Source organism: Fusarium poae, chromosome 2 (genome assembly GCF_019609905.1).
Source record: "Fusarium poae strain DAOMC 252244 chromosome 2, whole genome shotgun sequence".
Taxonomy (NCBI): domain Eukaryota; kingdom Fungi; phylum Ascomycota; class Sordariomycetes; order Hypocreales; family Nectriaceae; genus Fusarium; species Fusarium poae.
The window spans coordinates 3676938-3700540 of NC_058400.1; the positions used below are offsets into that span (position 1 = coordinate 3676938).

At 48.6% G+C, this 23603-nt stretch overlaps 11 protein-coding genes across 11 annotated transcripts; 5 read left to right on the plus strand and 6 right to left on the minus strand.

Moving 5' to 3' along the window:
• Positions 1 to 401: 401 nt before the first annotated feature.
• On the minus strand, positions 402 to 1655 carry FPOAC1_005104 (uncharacterized protein; the record flags this gene model as incomplete). The annotated part of the gene is made up of 3 exons (XM_044849635.1): positions 402 to 1116; positions 1172 to 1542; positions 1599 to 1655. The coding sequence occupies 3 exons, from the start codon at positions 1653 to 1655 to the stop codon at positions 402 to 404; spliced, it is 1143 nt and encodes a 380-aa protein (XP_044708345.1).
• Positions 1656 to 2766: 1111 nt separating this feature from the next.
• On the plus strand, positions 2767 to 3673 carry FPOAC1_005105 (uncharacterized protein; the record flags this gene model as incomplete). The annotated part of the gene is made up of 3 exons (XM_044849636.1): positions 2767 to 2889; positions 2961 to 3173; positions 3227 to 3673. The coding sequence occupies 3 exons, from the start codon at positions 2767 to 2769 to the stop codon at positions 3671 to 3673; spliced, it is 783 nt and encodes a 260-aa protein (XP_044708346.1).
• A 98-nt stretch (positions 3674 to 3771) lies between these two features.
• FPOAC1_005106 (uncharacterized protein) lies at positions 3772 to 4008 on the minus strand (the record flags this gene model as incomplete). The annotated part of the gene is made up of 2 exons (XM_044849637.1): positions 3772 to 3898; positions 3950 to 4008. The coding sequence occupies 2 exons, from the start codon at positions 4006 to 4008 to the stop codon at positions 3772 to 3774; spliced, it is 186 nt and encodes a 61-aa protein (XP_044708347.1).
• Positions 4009 to 4483: 475 nt separating this feature from the next.
• On the minus strand, positions 4484 to 5087 carry FPOAC1_005107 (uncharacterized protein; the record flags this gene model as incomplete). Its single annotated transcript, XM_044849638.1, has 2 exons — positions 4484 to 4727; positions 4801 to 5087. 2 exons carry the CDS (start codon positions 5085 to 5087, stop codon positions 4484 to 4486), a joined length of 531 nt encoding a protein of 176 aa, XP_044708348.1.
• A 1317-nt stretch (positions 5088 to 6404) lies between these two features.
• On the plus strand, positions 6405 to 9761 carry FPOAC1_005108 (uncharacterized protein; the record flags this gene model as incomplete). Its single annotated transcript, XM_044849639.1, has 1 exon — positions 6405 to 9761. The coding sequence occupies one exon, from the start codon at positions 6405 to 6407 to the stop codon at positions 9759 to 9761; it is 3357 nt and encodes a 1118-aa protein (XP_044708349.1).
• Positions 9762 to 9913: 152 nt separating this feature from the next.
• Positions 9914 to 10897, minus strand: FPOAC1_005109 (uncharacterized protein; the record flags this gene model as incomplete). The annotated part of the gene is made up of 1 exon (XM_044849640.1): positions 9914 to 10897. The coding sequence occupies one exon, from the start codon at positions 10895 to 10897 to the stop codon at positions 9914 to 9916; it is 984 nt and encodes a 327-aa protein (XP_044708350.1).
• A 731-nt stretch (positions 10898 to 11628) lies between these two features.
• On the minus strand, positions 11629 to 12280 carry FPOAC1_005110 (uncharacterized protein; the record flags this gene model as incomplete). Its single annotated transcript, XM_044849641.1, has 2 exons — positions 11629 to 12059; positions 12112 to 12280. The coding sequence occupies 2 exons, from the start codon at positions 12278 to 12280 to the stop codon at positions 11629 to 11631; spliced, it is 600 nt and encodes a 199-aa protein (XP_044708351.1).
• Positions 12281 to 13603: 1323 nt separating this feature from the next.
• On the plus strand, positions 13604 to 16256 carry FPOAC1_005111 (uncharacterized protein; the record flags this gene model as incomplete). Its single annotated transcript, XM_044849642.1, has 3 exons — positions 13604 to 15341; positions 15399 to 16000; positions 16059 to 16256. 3 exons carry the CDS (start codon positions 13604 to 13606, stop codon positions 16254 to 16256), a joined length of 2538 nt encoding a protein of 845 aa, XP_044708352.1.
• Positions 16257 to 16973: 717 nt separating this feature from the next.
• On the plus strand, positions 16974 to 18245 carry FPOAC1_005112 (uncharacterized protein; the record flags this gene model as incomplete). The annotated part of the gene is made up of 2 exons (XM_044849643.1): positions 16974 to 17525; positions 17703 to 18245. The coding sequence occupies 2 exons, from the start codon at positions 16974 to 16976 to the stop codon at positions 18243 to 18245; spliced, it is 1095 nt and encodes a 364-aa protein (XP_044708353.1).
• Positions 18246 to 18476: 231 nt separating this feature from the next.
• FPOAC1_005113 (uncharacterized protein) lies at positions 18477 to 20207 on the minus strand (the record flags this gene model as incomplete). Its single annotated transcript, XM_044849644.1, has 4 exons — positions 18477 to 19301; positions 19978 to 20019; positions 20069 to 20135; positions 20191 to 20207. The coding sequence occupies 4 exons, from the start codon at positions 20205 to 20207 to the stop codon at positions 18477 to 18479; spliced, it is 951 nt and encodes a 316-aa protein (XP_044708354.1).
• Positions 20208 to 22033: 1826 nt separating this feature from the next.
• On the plus strand, positions 22034 to 22641 carry FPOAC1_005114 (uncharacterized protein; the record flags this gene model as incomplete). Its single annotated transcript, XM_044849645.1, has 3 exons — positions 22034 to 22180; positions 22245 to 22394; positions 22468 to 22641. The coding sequence occupies 3 exons, from the start codon at positions 22034 to 22036 to the stop codon at positions 22639 to 22641; spliced, it is 471 nt and encodes a 156-aa protein (XP_044708355.1).
• Between the last annotated feature and the right edge of the window lie 962 nt (positions 22642 to 23603).

The following is a 23603-nucleotide window of genomic DNA, read 5'->3' on the forward strand; positions in this document are numbered from 1 at the left end:
TTGAACGGACATGCAAGCAAAGCACGTAGATCAGACTAATATAATAACTAATGGTTAAGCTTGATAAACTTGGATGGTCTGTATCTTAATGCTCAAAACAGCTCATGTCTTTCATCAACTTTTTGCTAGAAATTCGCCGATGCTTTTCGACACTTGTAAACGTTTTATCAACACGCCTGTTCACTGGATACACTTTAATGCAAATATCCATTTGCATCACCTTCTGATGAGAATTGCCTATAAGTTCGTGGTAGGGAAAAAAGTATTAAATTGCATCGCCAATTGATACAGAACCGTGAAAGATATTGAGAATTTCCAAGGCACCACCATTCAACAAGCCCACCCGAGCGATACCCTGATAACACCATTCAAGCAGTACGATTCTATAAACAGGCCTGTGGTCATTTTTCGTTAAAGTCCACGACAACCTTGATGACAAGGTTACCTTGCTCGTCCCTCACCTTCCCTGCCATTTTGAAAGCCTCCTCGATCTTGTCCATGCCGTTATACCTCTGAGTGACTAGACGGCTAACATCAGGCATATTTTCAGGAGGGTTGGCAAGAAGCTCAATGATCTCCTTGTATGTGTTGGCATAACGGAAAACACCTACGATGTCGACTTCGCGAAGGGCGGCAGCTGACATGGGGATGGTGAGTACAGGAGTACCCATACCGATAATCATAACTTTGCCTCCAGGCTTGGTAGCGTAGATGGCGGTTTGAACACAGGTTTCGACACCCGTGCATTCGTAAACGGCTGTAACCTCGCCAACAGCCTCTCCCTTGATATCAGTCTCCTTGACCATGGCAGCAACCCTTTGAGCAAAGGCTAGCTTGTCCTCAATGGTTTGTGGGCGTTCCATGGGAACAACTACTGAAGCGTCGGCGAAACCATTGCTTGTGGCAAAGTCTAGGCGGTCCTTAAGAATGTCGGCGATGATAACTGTCTTTGCCTGGTCGGCCTTGGCAACAGCGGCTGCTAGAAGTCCAACTGCTCCAGCACCGAGAACCAGGACAGTTGAGCCTTTGGGGAGAGATGCGCGGTCTCGGGCATGCATTGCGACAGAAAGTGGCTCAACAAGAGCACCGAGGTCGAGGGTGACATGCCCGGGCATCCTAGACACGTGTTAGCATGCTGTTCGTCCCATTCACAGCCCTTACTTCAACTTACTTATGACACCACTTGGCAGGGTGGTTAATTCGCTCCTGTAGCGTTCCTTGGGCATGGGGATTGGCCTTTGCTGAGCTTCGAAATTTCATGCCGCGACAGATGTTGTAACGTCCCTCGCCACAGAGCTCGCAGGTCTCGCAAGGAAGACCAACTTCAAGGGCAACGCGGTCACCGGGCTTGAGGTGTGTGACTTCCGAACCAACAGCTACGACTGTGCCTGCAGACTCATGACCGAGGGTGAGAGGCTCTCGCACGATAATATCGCCGTTGCGAAAGTGGTTGTAGTAGTGAAGATCTGAGCCGCAGAGACCAGTAGATAGGACGGCCACTTGAACTTCGTTGTTGGAAGGCTTGGGGAGTTCACGCCCTTCCTATGTCATGTATTATTTAGTGGTTGCCATGAGGTCTTTTGAGGTGTTGGACTAACAAGGCGCAGATCCTTCTCACCGTAAAGGACGGAGGCTTTTACGCGATCAGTTGCCATGATGAAGGTGTAATGCAAAATACGGCGCAGTTAGTGGAAGTGCAATTACTGGTTGACTAATTGTCGATCTGTTGTTACCAAAGTCAATCAATAAAAAAGATAATTGGATTAAGAAAATGGATGGCAGATTTGCATGAAACGTTATTAGAGAATCATGGGCAAAGAAACATGAGAGTTAACCCGACCCTATATGGTTAATACTGGTAACTGACAAAAACAGATTCAAGGATGTGGGTTAATTAAAGGCGGGACCTTGTCATGAAGATGGGGTACAAGGTGAGAGTCGACCTAGAAGTCAGGTACCTCTTACGGTTAGTACCTACTAACTCGGCAGTATGGAAGTTAAAAAAAAAGATATTATCGCGGAGAGAGGGCCGAGATAGAATAAGAAGACGAGCCTGACTAGAGTTAACTTATGAATGGTACTGAATTATTGATTGTTCGTATATGTCCCATGACGTTCAAATGCCCCTCCCCCACTCAAGTTCGCCGGGCTGTCATGGGCTTAGTGGAAGCTAGAGGTACTACTACTAAAGAGGTAGGTAACTAAGAATCCACAATGTTGGAGACATGGGATTTAAGACATTGGAGAAGACGAGTCGAGAAAGTTTAGAGAGAGAGAGATATGTAACTAACTATTCGCCGATTTGAGAGCAAATTAGCTACCGATTAAGAAATATTTCTTAATCATTCTCGAATGAAACATGCATATACTTTTTATAGTGACTATAGGTAAGATTAGTAGACACGGCTATGGACCTCTGGATTAGTACCTTAGTACCAGGTAGTTAGGTAGGTGTCCCCTCAGCGGGGAATCGCGGGGGCATTTTGCATCGGCCTTCTTTCCGATCACCAATAGCCGTGTCAAACGCCGAATGCTTTGTAGTTAGCAGGTATGGATAGATGCCGATGAAGGAACTTGTCGTCAAGGCTACATTGCCAATTGTCATGTAACTTACTTGCTTGGATCCAGCCCATTCTTCCAGTAGCAGTCCCTATATACAGACAGGTGCCTGCTCCTCAGTAGTTTACAAAACATCAAAGTGATCCATCCTTGACTCCATCACGACGGACGTGAGCAACTCGCATTTCACATCAAACCCACACAAAAATGTCTGCTTCGTTCTTTTCCCTTCAAGGCCAAACGGCTCTTGTTACTGGAGGCACACGCGGTATCGGACAAGCTGTGGCCATTGGCCTGGCAGAGGCTGGCGCCGACATTATTCTAGTACAGGTACGGACCAAAACGAAACCTCCACGGGCTGTCATGATGAGCTCCGAATACTAAATCAACACGATGGACAGAGAGACACAACATCACAATCGACAAAGGAGTCAGTCGAGAAGCTGGGCCGAAAGGCTTTCATTTATACCGCCGATCTATCGTCACAAGAATCCGTTGCTGCTCTTGTGCCCAAGGTCCTCGCCGACGGACATGAGATCCGCATCTTAATCAACTGTGCTGGCATTCAGCGACGTCACCCTTGCGAAGTCTTCCCCGACAGCGACTTCAATGAAGTACAAGCCATCAAATGCAACCTGTGTCTCGGAACCTATCTAACATGCTCTAGGTCATCCAAGTCAATCTCAACTCTGTCTTCACTCTATGCCGTGATGTCGGCGCCCATATGTTAAACCTCGAACCGTCCTCTGTCACTGGTCGTCGCGGCAGTATCATTAACTTCGGCTCTCTTCTCACATTTCAAGGTGGCTTCACGGTCCCCGCCTACGCTGCATCGAAAGGCGCTGTTGGCCAAATGACCAAGAGTTTCGCCAACGAGTGGACTGCCAAGGGCATTACTGTCAACGCAATTGCTCCCGGATACATCGCAACTGATATGAATGAAGCTCTGCTAAACAACCCAGAACGTCTCGCTAGCATTACTTCACGAATTCCTGCCGGTAACTGGGGCTCGCCGGATGATTTTAAGGGCACTTCTGTGTATCTTGCAAGTAAAGCCAGTGGATATGTGAGCGGACATGTCTTGGTTGTTGATGGCGGATGGATGGGTCGATAAGCTGCAGAGCCAAGAAGGAGACCAAGAAGGAAAGACTAAGCATAAGAGCAAAACTTGATGATTTTGGATACATATCATCCAAATCCCCACGCATAAAGTTAGCGACGTGCACGGATGAGCCTTCGTTTGGCCAAACGCGGTATGCCTTCGCAATCCGTGACTACAGTGACCTTGTTGATAAGACGGCGGACGACATGCAGCACTGAAGGGTTCTTTGATCGGACGCTGCACGAACTCTATTAGCATTCGTCCATCTTAAAGCGAAGCAAGGCTTACAATGATTGCAAAGCAGCAATGCGCACTTTTGTAAACGAAAGGCCAAGCTCGTCGAGCATGATTAAACTTGATGGCACCCGATTCTCGAGGGAGAAGTCGCAGCTGGACAGAACTGGGGAAAGAATCGGGCTCGATGAACTACATGAGATTCCAGCTGAGTACTAAGAGAGTGTCATACTTATACCTGACGCCCATCGAAAGTCGGAAGCCGGATCAACAGCCTCACTCAGCTTATGGTTCAAGTCACACAGCAGGTTAGGGAGTTCTAGCAGCATTTATCTAGTCAATAACCTGTAACAGCTCACTAATGTCCGCCAATGGTCATAACAAAAATAGCTCCCAGATGCAACGAAGCGCGTCTATGATCCGTTACCAAATCTATCATCCGAGTTTATCGTATCCCTTTTAGATTTTACTGCCTGTACCATGCGAAAAAACCCGCATCAGCCTATATGCCTTGCGCCGAGGTAAATATAACAAGACAAGGGTATAATTGTGAATAGACATTCCATAACGTCGTATTTGGTAAAGAAATCACTGAGATTTACCCTTTTCGCCCTCATAGTAGTGGGCCATCTGAAGACCAGCTCGTCGGAAGCCGCACTTGACGTAGAAACCTTCGTTGGCCTCGCTGCAGTCCAGGATGCTCTTGTAGCAGCCGACCTGCTCGGCGATGTGGTCAAGCGCTTGGATGATTCGGAGACCGAGCTTTTTGCCTTGCTGGTCCTTTGCGACGGCAATATCCTCGATGTGGCCGACGGCGCCAAGAGAGTGGATGCTATAGGGAGTTTGGTCAGCCTTGCTGTCGATGGGAAAGGGCAAGGACGGCTCGAGAGCCATCCATGACTTACAACTTGCGCTCAGTGATCAGAGCACCAGTTCCAACGACAGGACTCTCTTTGCGCGAGGTGTCCTCAATGATGATAATGTAGTAGCTGCCAGCAGCAGCCATGTCATCGTACTGTTTAACGAAGTCGGCCTCGGTAATATCACCTACCGTGGTCAAGACGCGTAGGCAGTCGAGGAAACCGCTGTTGAAGTCGGACTTGCGCAAAGCACGCAGAGTGTAGCCCTCAGGAAGAGCGGCCTTGACCTCAGAAGAGAGGAGGTTGGCGCTGAAGATGCCTTCTTGAGCCATGGCGGTGTCGAGTTTGGTGGGGGGATAGGAGTTTTTGGCGGGGTCGTGATCGGAGAGACGACAAAGAAGAGGCTTTGTCTCGGCGAGTAGCGTAAAAGGGGCAATTGAGGAGAGAAGTGATGAGAAACGACTATGGGTCAAAAGTATAGTCTATGCGAGAAAAGCTGAGAGTTTATGGATGCCAAAGTCAGATCTAACAGATGCACGGTAACCTGGCATCCATAGCGGGCTGAGCTTAACTAGGTCCTCTGTCAATGCCCCACTGGGGGGATCTGTTCTATATCGGGATCACCCTTCCAGCCCCCAGGGGTCGGTGAGAGTCCGCCCGTCACGAAAGTTACGTTACAAGCTTTGCTTCATGCCTCAAACGAACTAATATGGAACAAAAAATCCTGGTTTCACCCAAGATTGAACTGAGGACCATCTCGGTGCTACATATTTGCTAGCGGCAAGCAATCGTACATGATGATTTTGACCTAGCAAAGTTGTGATGGCGTTTGGGTGCTTCCCTCCTTGGACAATAGACACTTTCATCCTTAAATGAAAGATACCTAATACCTATTCTAGGTACTAAGGTAGGTAGGTAATTCTGATCGATACATAGGTAGGTACCTATGTAATTGCCTCTGACACGCGAAGCACGTCGACGAGATAGATAGAACAAACTTGAGGCAAACTTTGTCAATTTGCCGTCAATGATCGCGGTTTGTCCATCTTTTCTGAGCCCTACGAACCGCCAACTCAAGATGTTCATATATAGCAATTTTTTGACTGAACTATTCACATGTTGTTGTCTTTGTCAAGGTATGAAGGGATGTGTTTGTGTGGTTGCGTGTTCCAGACATTTGAAATTAGTCGTCTTTCCCGTCGTTCGAGAGGGCTTGACAGTTGTAAAACGGCTTCAGCTAGTTCCATCATGCAACCAAATGCACAAGAGGCAAAGAATCACATGTAAATCAATTTCTTATCTCGTCATCTCTTTTGTCTGACTGCTAAATCACCCACTTCTCTACGACATACCATTAATGCGTTGTCACGCTTTTATTTCCATTCCAAAACATGTAATTGATTGGTGTTGGACATGCGTGGCGAGAGATCATTATTACTTCTTCGTTGAGCTTCATTTAGTAGCCTAAGGCTAGCCCCAACTTCTTTCCAAACCTGACTTGAACTTGAGTCACGGCGGCTCAGGTTGGGCTCTCTGAATAAGTAGTAGCTTATCCAAACACCTTACAATACCCTTTTCTCCTTGATCTCTTTCTTCTCCTACTTACCTAACGCGATTTCCGATCAAATCTCGATGCGAATTCCTTCGTCATGGACAACGCAAGTATTACATCCGTAGAGGAACTTCCTCCGCAACCTGGCCGTACTCTACTCCCTTCTCCAGTCGCTCAAGCTGTCAGTCTAGCAACACGCTCGACATGCCTTGCCATTCGTCTCAGTTCAAGGGCCGGTTCATTTGGCCTCAGTGCAGCCAAAGTTACAACTCTATCCTCCCTGGAGCTCGCTCGCGGTATGGTCGAGACTGTACTAGGCCAAGCAGGAAGGGAAACTCTATCACGATCCCAGAGCGATTTGTCAATTGCTGAGGCTGAATCCATCATCGAGCGCAGTTTTGAGCATCTTCATAATGCCATGTCCCAGGCCGTCTTTTGGACGACTGCAGGTTTTCAGTTTACAAACACGACCTTCTCCATGGCATCTGGGATCTCTCAATTACTTCTATCTTCCCTTGACCAAGTATTCGGCTCGACCGACTCTTCTCGAGCCATTGCAAGCATAATAACGTTGATAAGACGAGAGTTCCACGATCCCGCGACTGGGCTCGATGGGGAAACTATCGGCATGACGGATCTAGTCCTTGGATTATGCGCTTTGGCATATTTACAGCGGTGGTCGTGGAAAATGGTAGAGGAGGAAAGGAAACGACAGGAGTGCGAAGAGATTGTGTGGGATGTTGTTGTCCTGAACGATGGCGAGCGGATCGACATACAAGATCGTGTTCCCCGAAATCCAGTCTTTACAAAATCGGCCAGCCTGCCTACCGGAAACGACAGTCCCAACAAGTTCCAAACAGCAGCCATTATCCCTACCCGCTCAGGGTCTTTCCAAGGCGAAGAAGAAATTATCGAACATTTGAAGGATGAGATGGCCAACAAACTCCCTCCCGACACTTCTGTATCCATCTTGAATGCAGTGTCTTCTACACAGACCGTCACCATCAATGTCGATGGGCCTCGCCCATTTCCTCTACCTTTACTACCAGGCGCAGAGATCATCGAAGCTAATGGGTTAGATAACCAAGTCGGAAAGCGCTATAGTCAACTACTTGAGGATCCTCCAGAAGCCTCAAGTTACCGTGTTGTGTATAAGCTTGAAAGATCCAGGACTGGTAGCATGTCCTTCTCAGGATCGCGGGATGGCCCAATAACTGACGTTGACACGCCACAAGGAGAGTCACCCCCTATGGTACCAGTCAAAGAACCTCCCCAAGTACCAAAGAAACCACGGACGTCTGCTGCCAAATCACCCCCACTACGATGGTCAAGACCTACTAGGGTTACTGACGACACACCACCCCGAAACTCTCCATCGACTACAAGCAAATCTCGCAGTAACGGAACACGAGATGAGAAAGGGAGATCACCACGATCAAATTCGGCCTCGCCACCATCCTCGCCCATTGAGCCTCAGACCCCTCAGCGTGAAGCAAATCAGAAAAGACCACGAGCGCCCATCAACTCATCATATCCTCGTGGCAAAACCAGTGGTTCCCGTGAAACCACTATAACCCCGAAGAGAATACTATCGAAAAGAAACTCAGACACTTCAACTCCTACTCAGCAGCCTGGCGACAAAAAGGCCGGTCTGCGGCAAGCTCTTCGAGAAGGAAGTCAGTCGATTTCCAATATCTGGACCAAGGACTCGCCACCTACAGATAGCAAAAAGAAGCCGCAGCCAAAAGTTTCAAATACCGCCAAGTTCAGTAGTAAGATTATCAGTAATCCACGGGCTCATTTGGACCAACAGCGCATCGAACAGGCTGAGCTTATTCCACGCAGCTCTTCGAGGACAGGCTATGTCTCTGTTCATGAGCGCCGGCGGAACTCTATGGTATCTCAGACAGATGCATATTCTTTTCGATCACGATGTGCCACCCCAACCTATCCACCGAGTGTTTCCCTGAGCGGCCCGGCGTCTGATCCGACGGGGGGTCAGCATTCGTCAAATGATGGCCTGCTTGTACCTCCTCCAATCTCTATCAGTCATCGTAGGATCATTCGCAAAAGCCCCAGTCTTTGGAGCATGGCTTCAAATGACTCGCAGTCGTCGGTAGTACTTTCATACTACCACCAGAAGAGCGCCTATACAGCATCAGATGCAATGGGGGGCCTTCGACGTGACGGTATAGTTAATGGGATATTCCCCCAGGCTCACGTGCTTCGTAACATCACAAGATATATGAGGTTCTCGTCTGCATCCTATGGGTCGGCATTTCTCAAGTTCATGGGGATCTCTAAGGACATGCCATTGTTAAGAGCGTGGGATAGCACACATGCTGATGTCAGACATTTCGTCCATCACACCGAGTCCGACACCCACAGCATCCTCTTGGCTTCTATTGTTGATCCACAAGGGGGAACAGACTCTAGTGGTTCGACAGGAACAGGTGTACCCTTGGTACATTACATCTCTCTTGATCATGGTGCCAAGGCAGTTGTCCTAGCCTGTCGGGGTACTTTAGGGTTTGAGGATGTTCTCGCTGATATGACTTGTGACTACGACGTCTTGACTTGGCGTGGCCGGGGCCACAAGGTGCACAAAGGTGTTCATGCTTCAGCTCGTCGTCTCTTGTATGGTGGAGATAGACGCGTGCTTCTGACACTTCGTGAGGCGCTGTTGGAATTTCCAGACTATGGCCTTGTACTATGTGGCCATTCTCTTGGGGGTGCAGTAACAGCGGTACTTGGAGTCATGCTTTCCGAGCCAAATCCAAGTGGTACCGGGTTTGTGACGGCCATCAATGCACCCGAAAGAACAGTCGGCGATGATCAGCTTGATGGGCTACTTCCTGTTCACTCTACACTACCCCCAAGGCGTCCCATTCATGTCTATGCATATGGGCCTCCCAGTACAATGTCGACATCCCTTCGTAAACGAACTCGTGGCCTCATCACCACCATAGTTCATGGTAACGACATTGTTCCATACCTCTCCCTAGGAGTCCTCCATGACTTTCAGGCAGTTGCGCTCGCTTTCAAGAACGATCAGCAACAAGCCAAAACGGAGATTCGTCAAAGAATATGGCAAACCTTCCAGACTGGCGTGGCAGATAAATGGTATGGAGGCCTGCCCTCGGTGCCGTCTGGGGATACGTCCAAATGGGGACATTCAGTCCTTCAAGGTTTGAGAGCAGGCATGACGAACCGGAAACTCGTGCCACCTGGAGAAGTGTTTACCATTGAGACTCAAAGAGTCTTGAGGCGCGATGCATTTTTGTTATCTGAAGAAGACCACATTGGCAGGCCAGCGCAAAGAATCGTGCTGAAATACGTCAAGGATGTCGAGGAACGTTTTAAAGAGTTGAGATTCGGGACGAGCATGTTGGTCGACCACAACCCGGCGAGATATGAGGAAGCATTGAACAAGCTTCGTCTTGGTGTCGTTTGAGTGGGAAAGACTTCTTCTGATGAATGATGATAATGCTTCAGATTGTACAATAATTTCTACGGTCCATGACGAGATAAGTTGTTAACGTTTGTTCGTTTTTATTTACACCAATTGCTTAATCATCTATTTGTTTTTCTTCTCTTTCTAATGGTCTAGTCGGCTGTAGTGGTAATGATCTTGCCATCATCATCGTAGAATATCTCTTTGGCTTTGACTGACCTCAAGTGATCGACGCCCTTGCTCAACTCGCAGTCATGGTAGAAGAGGTAGGTCTTGCCCTTGAACTCGACAATCGAGTGATGTGTCGTCCATCCCAGCACAGGCTCCAGAATTCTGCCTCCATAGGTGAAGGGTCCAAGAGGGCTGTCACCGATGGCGAAGCAGAGGAAGTGTGTGTCTCCTGTAGAGTACGAGAAGTAGTATTTACCGTTCTTCTTGTGAACCCAAGCTGCTTCGAAGAAGCGTCGATCGTGGTCGTCTCCCAGAATGGGCTTGCCTGTCTCAGGGGCAAGAATCTGGATTTCCTGAACATCACCTGCGAATTGGTGCATGTCGTCGCTGAGCTTGGCAACTCTTGGTCCTTGGGCGGGCACACCTTCGCCGCTGACTTCCTTAGGACCCTGCCACTCAGGATCAAAGATATCGTTGCCCTTTTGGTAGCATTGCAGTTGTCCACCCCAGAGACCTCCAAAGTAGAGATATCCCTGTCCATCGTCATCCACAAAGCTTGCGGGGTCGATGCTGTAGCTGCCCTTGATAGGCTCTGGGTCCGGGGTGAAAGGACCCTCTGGCTTGTCGCCAACAGCAACACCAATTCGAAAGATTCCCTGCTTATCTCGTGCGGGGAAATAGAGGAAGTATTTGCCGTCCTTCTCAGCGGCATCGGGAGCCCAGAGTTGCTTGGACACCCAGGGGATGTCTTCTGTTTTTAGGACAACACCATGGTCAGTGACCTCGGCGGGCGGGTCTAGGCTCTCAGTGCTGAAGACATGGTAGTCGGCCATATCGTACTGGTCGCCATTGTCGTTGAACTTGATATCAGTCTCACGATCGTGAGAGGGATAGACATAGATCTTTCCATTGAAGACATGGGCTGAGGGGTCAGCACTGTAGACATTGGTGATGAGGGGCGCCATAATGATGGATGAGTAAAGATGAGAGAGAGGCGTATTGATCTGGTTAGGGAGCTGCAAACCAAAAATGGTCGAGAGAAGACGGCCTTTAATAAGTGGTTAATAATTACTCATTGTATGATATGGATAATTGACCCCGCGTTAGCTTGTAAGTCTGATTTGAGGCTCATGTCTTTGATTTATCCAGCCGTACCATGTAATTACCCGGGTGAAGTTCCACACATTTGCTATAATGAAATTGACAAACAAGCACCAAACACCAAGGCATGATCTTCCGTACCCAGGTATATCTACCTACTATGGAGCATGTGCCTGGGGTTGGAGAATGTGGGTTGATAGCAACGAGGTGACGGCTAAATGAGCCAGTAAAAAAAATTACAATAATCTCAGCAACTCGCTCGGAGGTGTAGTGTTTGTCAGGAGATTCTACTAAATTGTCGTCAATTTTGGCGTTGTTTTATATGCTGTCTGATATTTATAACACAACCTTGTCTCATTGAACTGACATTGCCATTTAGGCAAAATGCTTACCAAAATGCCGGTGCGATGCACCAAAATGCGTGTTTGGGCGAGCTTCAGGGTAAGTGACAACAAGGGTGGCAATTCATGACATTGTTATTGTTGACATATAATTCGTTGGGTAAAATGGAGAGGGTTCGGGATTTGTTGTCATAATAAAATCGCAAAAATACAGGCTACTGGAGCCCAGTGTTGGTCCAGACAAGATGTTAAGCCTAAAAGTCCTGAACGCCCGTTTCGCCCTGCCGTCTTTGTAACGACGGTTCATCCTCGTCAACCCAGCTTGGTTCTTCATCGTCGAACCACGCATCTTGAGCGTCTCGTCTGAGCATGGTATCGAGATCTTCATCAGTGTCGATTGACCTATAGTCGAAATCATCGTCCAGACCATGGACGAAGCGCTCTTCAAGGAAGGCATGCCATAAGCATATACCATTAGCCTTGTCGGCGGCTGGCTTCTCCCAGGGATGTTCAAGATCGCCGATTAGATTTTCGACTCCGTCGCCTTTTTTGAGCTGTGTGAGTTTGGATTCCCCTCGTTGTAGATCAGCCTCCAGCGTCCGGCCATAGCCTTTTGCTTTACCCTCAGCCTCACGCTCTGAAGCTGTTTGGAACCTCTTGATTAGCCGCTCATATAGCACAGAATCTGGCGCAAAGTCAGGCTGGGAGTCAGGGATAGTCGAGTTGTACGGCTTTACCAGCGAGCTCATGCTCAAGGTTCTGAAAGTAAGAGGGATGCCGGGCGAGATACTCTCGCCTTCGATTCTGCGCCTGGATCTGCGCAGCCCGGGCTGGAGATTTGGGTCCTCTGGGGACGGGCTTGTCAGACGAGCGCTCGCCTTGGGATATTGATATTATAGGAGCCATGGTGATGTGTTTGTGATGAGTAATGGTGTTGACACACTTCTGTTTCTGGGCGGGTGGGTAAACAAGAAGGAACTGATCGAAGTTAGTGGTTAATGCTAAACAGACTGATCCAAGCAGCACACTTGCCGTACCTAACATCTGTAGGTTAGTACCTACCTCTACCTGTAGGTACCAAGGTACCACCTTAGCCCGTAGGCTACCTCAGGCCAGCTGCATAAATTTATTTCTCTCCCCTTCTTCACAAATCAATACCTACTAGATAGCAGCAGTCTTCTAGTGTTTTCTATTTACATACCTTCAGGGTAAGTACTAGATATTGATTTCTCTTTGCAATATCAACGATAAATCCACCAGCAATCAATCCGCTAATAACAGAGTCAGGTGGTATCACGGTGGGCAGTCATGGGTGGTGCCACAGTTATCATGTACTGGACTGAACTGGCGACTGGCAGCATCTTAAGGCGTTGCATTGCAGCTAGCACTCATTGTTATTATGAGTTGTGACACAAATTTGGGAGTGGATGCGATCCAGAAACATCTGTCTTTGACGTGGCCGATTCAAAACGACAACAGCATCCAGAAATCAGACTCAAGCGTCCAAAGGAACAGGGAGGGCCCATCTTTAAAGAAAACAATCAGAACCATAAACTACATATTGACTGTTTCTCACAGGCAAGACGCTGGTCCGGACGGAAATAAGTTGAGATTGACTTGGATGACCCCTGTCAATTATAGACGCTTGGATGGCATCTGAATGGAGGTGTGCATTGCAAGTTCCAGGGCACTGCTGACTCGGCTGAAATTACCATCATATCGAGCCCAAAGCTTGGTTGGGAGATATCCGAAGGGGAGCTTGGGGATCCCATCAACATTGCAACCGCGGATCTGGCCTGGCCTGGTCTGGCCTGGCACTGGCACTGGTATCCTTCAATTATTTCCCAAGTTCAATTGATGTGACGAGCATCCTCTTCTGTCGTCGACTTGTTTCTGACTGGTATTCATTCTCCTTTTTTAAACCCATAACAGCCTTGCGTTAACACCCTACCCGAAGGAGCCCTTGCTCATCGACAATATTGCGAGACTGGGTACGGGTCATTTTATTCGAGTTTTCATTACTTTCGCTCATTCAATCTTGTTCATTTTTTGTCCGTCTTTCATTTGTCTGTCTTTACTTCCAACCTTTCGATTCTTCGCCATAATCGTCGAGTTCATCGGTATCGGTCGGTGTCTTACTCTCCCTGCTTCATCGTCACTTTCAAGTTTCATCCAACTCCACGTTTAGGCCGCGTCCCATCAACATAGGATGCCCATGTCGTCCTCATAATGGGAGCTACCGATATTGCCTCGCGCCTTCGAGCCAAATTTACGAAGCGAAGACACTCTACAGCGGGTTCTCAAGCATCTTCGAACCAGAGCGTCACCGACACCTCATCGTCGTTCGGAAGCCGTCAAGTCGGAGATCGTGATCGGGCTCGGTCTCGCCAAAATGGAGATGGAGATCGTTCATCCCGCGCTGTGAGTAATTCAAGGGGCACCCTTAGTAGCCGACGTGGTATGACAGCGACAACCGATGATTCGCAACGGCAACGAGAAGATAGCGACGAGTTCGCAAAGGTCGAGGTTTCTCGCCGAGTATCAGAAGCAGACGCAGATACAGCAAACTCCAATTCAAACTCGTCAGAAAATACATCCTCGGAGACAGATGCTGAGGCGCCCGGAGCGGTTCCACCCGCTAAAGACCATTCCACAGCGAGAGCTGCAGCACTGAAACAATTGAACCCCCCTGGAGACCAGGCGGGCCTTGGCGAAGAGCCTGCTACAGCCGTCATTAGCTCCAGCTCTAGCTCGAGTGACCAGCACCAGCCTCCGCCCAGTAACGATCTGCATCCGCCACAACCACAACCTCAAATCAATCCACCACCATTGATCTCCCCTTCACTACATCCACAAGAACAGCCATCACCATCGCGGCCACGTCAGGCAAGCTCGAACCTCGACCGAATTCACGAGGACGCACAGGACTCGGATTCTGAATCACCCACTGCGCGCCCCAGAGCTGTTACGAGCTTAGACTTGGATGCTGCCCCCGTGCCTGCTGGATACAATGACGACGACCCGTTGAGTCCAGACCAAGCTCCCAATTCCCCTAGATCTGCCGCATTTGCGCCTTTGGCAGCGGCTACCTCGACGACTTTTGTCGCTCCATCTCCTGGTCTTCCGCCATCAGGAGTTCTTTCGGGGCCTGATTCTCCAACAGCGCGACCAGCCCCGCCCCCAAGACGACAGAGCTTGCTGTCGAACCGTCAGACGACATTGATCAACACGCTCCTTTCGAACCAATCCACGCATGAACCTAACATAACACAACCTCACACATACGCGCCCATAAACGGAAATATGGTGACCCGTAAGATCTGGGTCAAACGACCTCATGCTTCACCAACTCTCGTTACTGTCAACGAAGACGACCTTGTTGACGACGTCCGTGACATGATTTTACGTAAATACTCAAACTCCCTCGGTCGAAGCTTCGACTCTCCCGATATAAACATCCGCATTATACCTCGAGACCAACATTCAGAACGCATTCTCAATCCTGAGGAGCCCATGGGCAGAACGCTAGACGCTTATTACCCAGGCGGACAGACAGTTGAAGAAGCTCTTGTAATCGATATCCCCCGACGTGCGCCAAAGGCTTCCCCACGCCCTGTCGTACCACCGTATATTGGAAATCCCTACTACAGCGAAGAAGGTCGACCTACTGAAACAAGCGATGGCTACTTTCCCTCGGTGGGGGTGGGTGCTTATCCCGGCGCCGTTAACTCGCCACATCTCCCGGTGGCAGTACCCGCGCACGGCAATCCTCAAGGTCAGCACTCGATCGCAGTGCTGGGGACTGGCCATATCCCTCCTATCCCGTCGCCTGGTAGATCACGCCCATACCGAGACCGTCAGGAACGCCCTAGATTAGGCCGTACCCACACATCATCACCAACTCTGATAGCTAACAATTCATCCGTATCTTTGGCTGCGGCTGCGGCTGCGGGTCATGCGAGCCACGGTACGCAACACTTCAACCCGAGGCTACCACATTCACGAACTCATTCAAATTCTTCAGATGCCCCTGGTATGCCGCCTGCTGCCCCTCCCCTACCGACGCCGCCCGCACCAGAGCCGTCAATTGTACATGTCTCGACGCCACCTGTTAGGCCATCTTCACCCAGACCCACAGCCAAAACCAAGAAGAGCAAAAAGTCTGAGCATCCAAGCCTGCCGCCAGGCATGCTCAACGGTGGTGTACCTCCCATTAATGTTCTCATCGTCGAAGATAACCCGATCAACCTCAAGTTGCTCGAGGCTTTTGTCAAGCGCCTTAAAGTGCGATGGTCAACTGCCATGAACGGACGCGATGCCGTGAAAAAGTGGAGGAGTGGCGGCTTTCATTTGGTTTTGATGGATATTCAGCTCCCAGTCATGAACGGACTCGATGCGACTCGCGAGATCCGTAGGTTAGAACGAGTCAACTCTATTGGTGTATTTTCTTCGTCTCCTGATGGCGAGATAACGACAGAAAATCCTGACGAGATTGATGAGAAAGATCGCCTGGACAACACCTCTCTATTTAAGAGCCCCGTAATCATCGTCGCTTTGACTGCTAGTTCATTGCAGAGTGATCGACATGAAGCTTTAGCCGCGGGCTGCAACGACTTCTTGACCAAGGTGCGTTATTCCTACCACTATGCTAGCACATTAACATGTTTGGCTGACTTGAATGTAGCCTGTCAACTTCGTTTGGCTTGAACGCAAGGTCATGGAATGGGGCTGTATGCAGGCTCTTATTGACTTTGATGGCTGGCGCAAGTGGAAGGAAATTTCCCAAGAAACCGAGGAGAATGAGGCGGCGAAGAAGGCAGCAGTTGCAGCAGCCAAGGCAAAGTCGAAAAAGAATCGTCTTTCCATGACTAAGCCTGGCTGATTACTTTCACTTTGACCGATTTCAGGATGTTAGATGTCTGGTTCAATGTAAGAGAAGTCGAAGATAAACCATGGTACACTTTCCGTCGGAGACAGCAGCAAACATGAGCTGGCTCAGCGATCTATCTATTGCTATCCGAAAGATTTGAGCACGGGGTTAATGTTGGTTGGGCATTTCATGGCTGTTAAATGCTGGGCAAGAAAGGAGTTGTACAATGCTTACAAGCATGGTGGCGCAAGTAACAAACACATACGAATACCAACGTTTATAATGTCATACCGATGTTTCAATATTTGAGGTCCCCGAAACGTACATACATACGCCAATCTGCAAGCGTGTAAGATGATTTCGCTCCTGGCAAAAGAGTGGTTGATATGTCAGAGACTTGGCCGCAAGCCCAAGAACTAGATATCTATGTACAAAGATAGGTAGACTACTATTATCTAGACTACCAGGTAGATAGATCATCCAAGTAGTATACCCTGACAAAAACTAGCTCCCTTTTTTCGTCTCCTGGTCTCCTACGACAGGCACCCAGGTGGGTTAAAAAAACCGGGAAAGATTTACTACAATTTGTATGCGTTGAGTGCGCGAATGTAGGAGCTCAGATTCCCGGTTATTTTTTAACCCATCCAGAGATTTGTAGCGATGTGGGCCTACCCCACTAGGTACCGGAACATTGGAAAACTCCGAACAGCTGAAAAATTGCTACGTTTGATGAACAGCTTTAAAACACCTCTCAACAAGTCCAGCCTTTTCCGATTCGACATCCAACCAATTCTAAACAATTGGTCCTGGGTCGCATGTAATGCAGCAAGCAGTCGGAGAATATCTGAAGCTGCTGTAATCATGCCTCCTCGAGTGCGCGGCGCATCGACGCCGCTGGCTGGCCTCGATGCCGCTGTCTCTATCTCCTCCAGGAGCTCCTCCCCATTCCTCCGAACGTTCTCGACAACGCCATGCCGCGAGAAGATGAGCAAGGGTCGCGCAAGGATGTTCGAGTGGTTGAACAATGGCGGTGGCAGGAGTCTTGCTGAGGCTGGTACCAGCCCTAACTACCTTGGTCCTCACCAAGATCAACCTTTCCCTCTCAATCCACTGTTCCGAAGTCAACCTGTGCTGGCCGACCAGACACGCGAGATTATCTACGACAAGGTGATAGGCAAGGGTGAGTCTCTCAAGGCGGTGTCTGCTGAAATGCACATCGACGTGAGACGAGTTGCCGCCGTAGTGCGGTTAAAGGAGGTTGAAAAGCAATGGAAATCTGAAGTAAGTACAGCACTCAATAACTCCATTGCCTGCCCTGCTATATGATGAGACCAAACAAAATTTTTCGATTAGTCTTGAAGACACCTACATGGTTATACTTTACATACTCTGATAGCATCATCTGAATTTGGGTTTACGTCACTTTACACGCCGGATAATAATGCTAACTGTTTCAAGGGCAAGCAGTTGGCAGTTCCTTACGCCAGAGCAGTCATGAAAATGCTGCCCAAGACGTTCTGGGAAGAGGGCGCAGAGAACGTGCCACACGAGCCTATCAACGAGATTCACGTGCATAACCTCACGATGCAACAACTATTTGCGCCAGTGTCGGAATCTCGGCATTTCACACGAGAAGATGCTGCCAAGGCCTTTCACGATAACATGCTCTCTGCAGATTCGCGATCGCCTCAGCGTGAACTTATCAATATGGAGAAAAAGGTTATCGAAGGTGTTCCTCGTCCGGAGGCGTTGGCCAAGTTCCAAGAAATCACTCAGAATCGTGAAAGTGAGATGGCCGACAAGTTACAGCGTCATCGTCAGGACGTAGAGGAGAAGACGAAACGAATACAGACGGACCGTTATGAGTTCCGATTCAAGCTTATTAACACTGATGACGTGGGCCGCGACGGTCGTTCAAGAAAGGGAACTGGATGGCGCTACGGTGCACCGTTCGAGGACCGCAAGCGTGGGCTGGTCAAGATTCCTACGTCGGTGCCTTGAACTGTATGATTTCAAATGGGATATGGAGAATGACTTGGCTTCGATGGCATAACTGTACAACACGAATCAACGCCAAATATCAAGTCGTGTATTAATTAGATATGGACTAAACAAAGGTCCAATAAAGAAGAACAGTGCTTGGGTTTTCTTTTTCGCTTGTCGTTCAAATGTGGTCTTGATCTTGATTATTGGCGATTGATCTTTTGCATGATGGTATACTCAATGCTGAGGCTATCGATTGCTATGGGGTACGATCAAGTTTTTCCGAACCTGCTCGAGATCGTCTTCTGACAGTCCGCAGTAGTTGACAAGGTATTGCTCAACAGAGCTATGCTGTTCTCTTAATTTTCTCAGGGCTGCCAGCATGTTCTCGGGCTTAGCTCCAAGCATTCGTTTCGCACCTTCGGGGTTCTCTTGGAGTTCAGGGATCTTCATCACTGCTTTGAGAAGCTCGTCTCCAAAATCACCAAGTCCCACCTCTGTGAGTGCGTACTCGCGGGCGATCGCCTGATCATCTACGCCACAGATTGACAGAATAAAAGCGCAAATGACTCCAGTTCTGTCTTTACCTGCCGTGCAGTGTATGAGTAAAGGTGAAGGGTCCGGCCTGGCCAGGTGCGAGATGATAGTTCTGATAGGTTTTGTTCCCGTTTCCCAGATTCCTCGATAAGCTTCGACAAAGCCTTCGCTGCCCTCAGCCGTGTAGTTCTTGAACCGTACAGCAATAGCCTCTGGGCCATAGTCTTCATCCAGGAAGACCGGGACAAAAACACGTTCGGCGCCTGGCCACTCACGGGTTCCCGTGGCGTAGCGCTCAATTTCAGTACGGGAACGCAGATCGTAAACGTGCGAGATGTTCAGATTCTGCAGCGCTGCGATTCCGTCTTCAGTGAGACGAGACGGCTCTGCTGAGCGGAAGATGAGACCAGACTTGATTGTGTGGTCAGGGCGTGACTGGATAGGAAGCGGACGGCCTGCGAGGTCCCGGAAGTTGGGAAGCCCGGAGATGGAGTGAAAAGGAAGACCGAGATCTGCCATTGTAATCACTGAAACAAGCTGGATTACGAGTGAAGCGTTATATGAAGTCAGAATCCAGGCAGTACTATCACCGTTCTTATTATTGTCAATTCAAGAATAGACCGAACGTGGCAGTCTGGGGATGGAGAGTTGCGGGTTGAAAGTGTGGGGCATCCATCACTCATACCTCGGCATGGGTAGGCATATCGAAGAAGACGAGGCCATGGAACTAGGCACTGTACGCTCTTTTTATAAGGTGATAATACTTTGATTTGTGACAATTAGTCTAGTCCATAACAACTGAGTCAATTAAATGCCTTGTTTGTCAATGAGCGACAATGATGATACTGCAGAACAAAGAGGCATCCAATGACAAATGTAACTCTTGGTTTAAAGGGAGTGTAAAGCAGGGTTTCTAATGATAACAGAGACAGAGGAATAAGACTAAAACAAGAACCAACCTAGGCGTGAGCCCTATTCTAAATTTTGTCAAACCATTGAGACAAAAGAAAACAAAAGACGAGACCTCCCCCCAGCTTCAACATCCGCTCGAAGACAATAACAAAATCTGCAATTGAAGTAGCCGCTCCATTCTAAGTCTCGTATGCGGTGTATGGCATAACCAGTCCAGAAAATCTCTGGGCCCCTCGGCGTCTGTTACCATCTAACAAACTCCGCATCTCGGACAGCGGCGGACGTTGCAGTTGGGGCAAACCGGGTCAGTAACGAGGTTAAAGAAACCGTGAGCGCAGTTGCACTGGAAAGGTCAGCATGCTGTTATTTCAGGTGGGTTTCTCATTGCTTACGCATTTCCATTGAGATTGAGAGTCAACAATCTGGCCACGGTTGCCGGCAGAGGCTGGTGAATCGGTGCTGCAACAAATTAGAACTCGATGAGGGAGCGAGGGAGGATATGACTATGACGTACAAGTTACCGCTAGCCATTTTCGGGTTTCTTTTCAAGTTGGAGAATGAGTATTGTTTGACGTGGATGCCCAAGTATTTGAATGCTTCCTTCGCAGAGACCGATGTCTGGTTTGATAGTTAGAGAGAAGTGAGTGATACTGGTTTGCTGATTTGGCATGTCATTGAGAATAACCTCAACTTATATAGTTTGAATTAAAATGCGCGTTTGGGATGTTTACAGCCTAGGGGTCTGCGATTTGGAACTTTATGCTGCACGAACTACATTGTAGTCGAGGTAGTCATGACAAACAATGCCAAACTGCCCTTGTAGTAACAACAGTGCCACACAATTCCATCTTTGCGATGTTCTCTTTGCTTGAAAACGAGCTTGCTCCGCGTTAGCCGTATACTAAACTCCTCGATTGTAACAGTTGTTTGGCCGAGAGAGGAAGCTGATAGGATGAAAAGCAAAAAGCCTTGGGAGACTGAGCCACGTCTTTAGTGACTTGAGATGCTTCCTTCTGCGCAACTGTGTCATACATCTCTTGAAGTTTCGGAGGCCAGGCAATGATAACAGGATCAAAGTTGAAGCAAAGCAGTCTTGTATTGGGGGCGATGATGAACCTCTAGTAGGACTGTGCCTCATAGCATAGAACGCTAAGCGAGGTGATTAAGTTGAGCTTACGAGAGTTCCTCAATCACACAAAACAACACCCTTGCCTGGCTCGTATTTGGACGTCTTCTACTGGCACTTTCAACTACCTGGGTCAATGCGGCTCTGCTCTGCATGCGGCTCTGCGGTATCAAATAGGGCTGACGTTGTTGAAACGGCCTGAAGGGGGAAGAATAAATGTGCACAGCCACATTAAACTACTGAGACCATGAGTGGGAGTTGACCAATCCTGAAGGCATGGCACTTGTTACAACTCAACGGTACCTTGTATCGGTGTACTCCGTCTGTTCCAGGATAATGTTGTTGCCTTGATCTGGCTAGGCAAAGCGGCAACCAGTTGAGTAAAACTTGCATGTTCTATTCCTAAAGTAAATCTACGCATGACAAGCTTAGAGCTTCAAACATAGCCCAGTAAACAACAACCTGCCTGTTACAGTTTCGTAGTCAGACAAGAACAACAACAAAATGATGTACACTTTCACTTGGTGCTGTGGAGACCTTCACACTTTTCCTTACCCAGCAATATCTACCTAGCATTAGGTAGGTAGTAGCATGTGAGTGAGTCAGCGAAAGGCTAGTGCTAGACAGGACACAAGAAAAACAACAAGAACAACAAAAATACTAGAGTAAATCACAGAAGTGCAAAATGTTAGTCAACTCCATAATAAAAGTTGAAACAACAAGATGCTGATCACATCGAACGAGGTAACAGCAGAAGCGGGATAATCCGACCTGCTCCCATGCATGATCAGGGGTCAAGAAGCACTAAAACAAGGCTAATTCAAGCTACGTCATACCTCTCTATTGGTGAATCACGACAATTTCCAAGGGTTTGTAGGTTGGTTAGTAGGTAATTTAAAAGAAGAGTTAAAAAGTTTGGTTGATCTTGCTTGGCCTTGCCTATTTTGAACTGGGCTGATATTGAGTGCATGACGGCAGAGGCTTTTCGTTTAGCTGTAGGTATGTATTAATTAACCAGCGCTCTACCCTTCACCAAAATCTGGAAGCTTACTTTGGACGTTCTACAACAAGCCTTCGTACTTGCTTAGGTACTATCCCACTACATACCTGCTAAAGACTACAATCTATCTCCCTAGGTTACCATCTTGATCCCCAACCACCCGAAAATAACTTCAACTCCCTGGAGCTCATTTGCACCTCCCTCCAAAACGATCGAATTGAAACGGCGATTATGGGTATCAAAGATCTAGCTATTAGCTACGTGGTGTTCACCGTCATTCATTTCTTCCTCTTCGCCCTTGCGCTGGCAACATGTGGTCTATATGGAACCGACGTCCATCATGCGAACCAGCAGGGCAAGTACTCCGACTCGAAATGGGTAAGTAATTGAAACATTTATGCCATTGTGTGGCCCGATACGATGCAGTGCTGACATTGTGCAGGTCTATGCTGTGGTAGTTGGTAGTATTTCTGCTGTAACATGTGTCCTTTACTTCGTTCCCTTTGTCCTGCGTATTGCCGGTGTCTTTGTTCCGGTATGGGACTTCATTCTCTTCGTCCTCTGGATCGCCCTTTTTGGTGTGTTCGGCAAGGTGAGTTGACATCAATCAGCCCTTCACCCGGGTGCTTACCGCAGACGGCTCATGGCTGACTCCAACATCGCAGATGTATATCAACGAGGATGCTGAGGGTGATGGAGACGTCAGACGCATGAAGAACGCTGTCTGGGTTGATCTCGCCAGTGCCCTCCTCTGGTTCATCGCAGCATTGGGCGCTTTCGGATACTGGTGGAAACATCGTGACCACAGATCGCGCTTTACTGGCCGCGCTCACGTCTAATCAAATATCGGGCCCAGACATGCATGTCAACGCCCCCCTTAATGAGGAGAAGGATGAACCAAGCGTGATCCGTACACAGTGCATGTCACGACTTGAAATAATTACCTAAGGTACCTTGTTCAACAACGACGATGATAATGGGAGGGAAGGAAGGAAGAAAGGAAGGAAGAAAGCCTGCCGGTCGGGCCAGTGGACTGCCGACCTACGGCACGATTTTGATACCATTGACTGTTTTGTTCTGTCTTATTCTCTTTCCTGTTTTCGTTTGAGGAAAGGTTGCTTGGTTCCTGAAATAATAAAAGCTGTACGGTACTGGACTTCATCCCATTGTTATCACGCGGATCGAGTGTATACTACTAGCAGTTGAGCAATGTAACCATCTGCGGCAGCCTCCCGCGAGGCGTAGACTACGCCCAATTTCTGGTTCGATCTACCAATTGTTCTCGCCCAAGTGGAAACTATCTCGCCAATTGATTACTCAGTGAGTCACCGCACGTTCCGTGTGAAATCACCACGGGGTTGTGTCGCCAATTCTACCCGTAGGTGTTGCAGGCCTGCAGGTCGCGTTTGCGCCAAGACAAGTGATAACCGAGATAGCCTGAGGGACAAGAAAATGAGAGCATGGTGCAATACGCCGCAACTTCGATATCGCACCATCTCGGCGCAGGGTGTTTAGATGTTGCACCTACCAGACCAAGACACACAGGCAAAGAGGGGTCAAGCGTCGATCATGGACAGCGTTTCGCCCCCAAAGACTCTATTGCAGTGATGTGACGATGACGGTTCACAGTCAAGAAGGGGTCTTTTCCAAGGGTCCGGCGTTTGAGTGGTTGCTCTACCGCTCTGACCTTGGTTCTTGGGTGTGATAACAGTCTTGACCCATTCGGGGTTGGGAAAGGAAGGGATGGCAAAGTGGCGCTTGTGAGCATGCCAAGTAGCCAAGTCACTTTTCTTCGACGCCA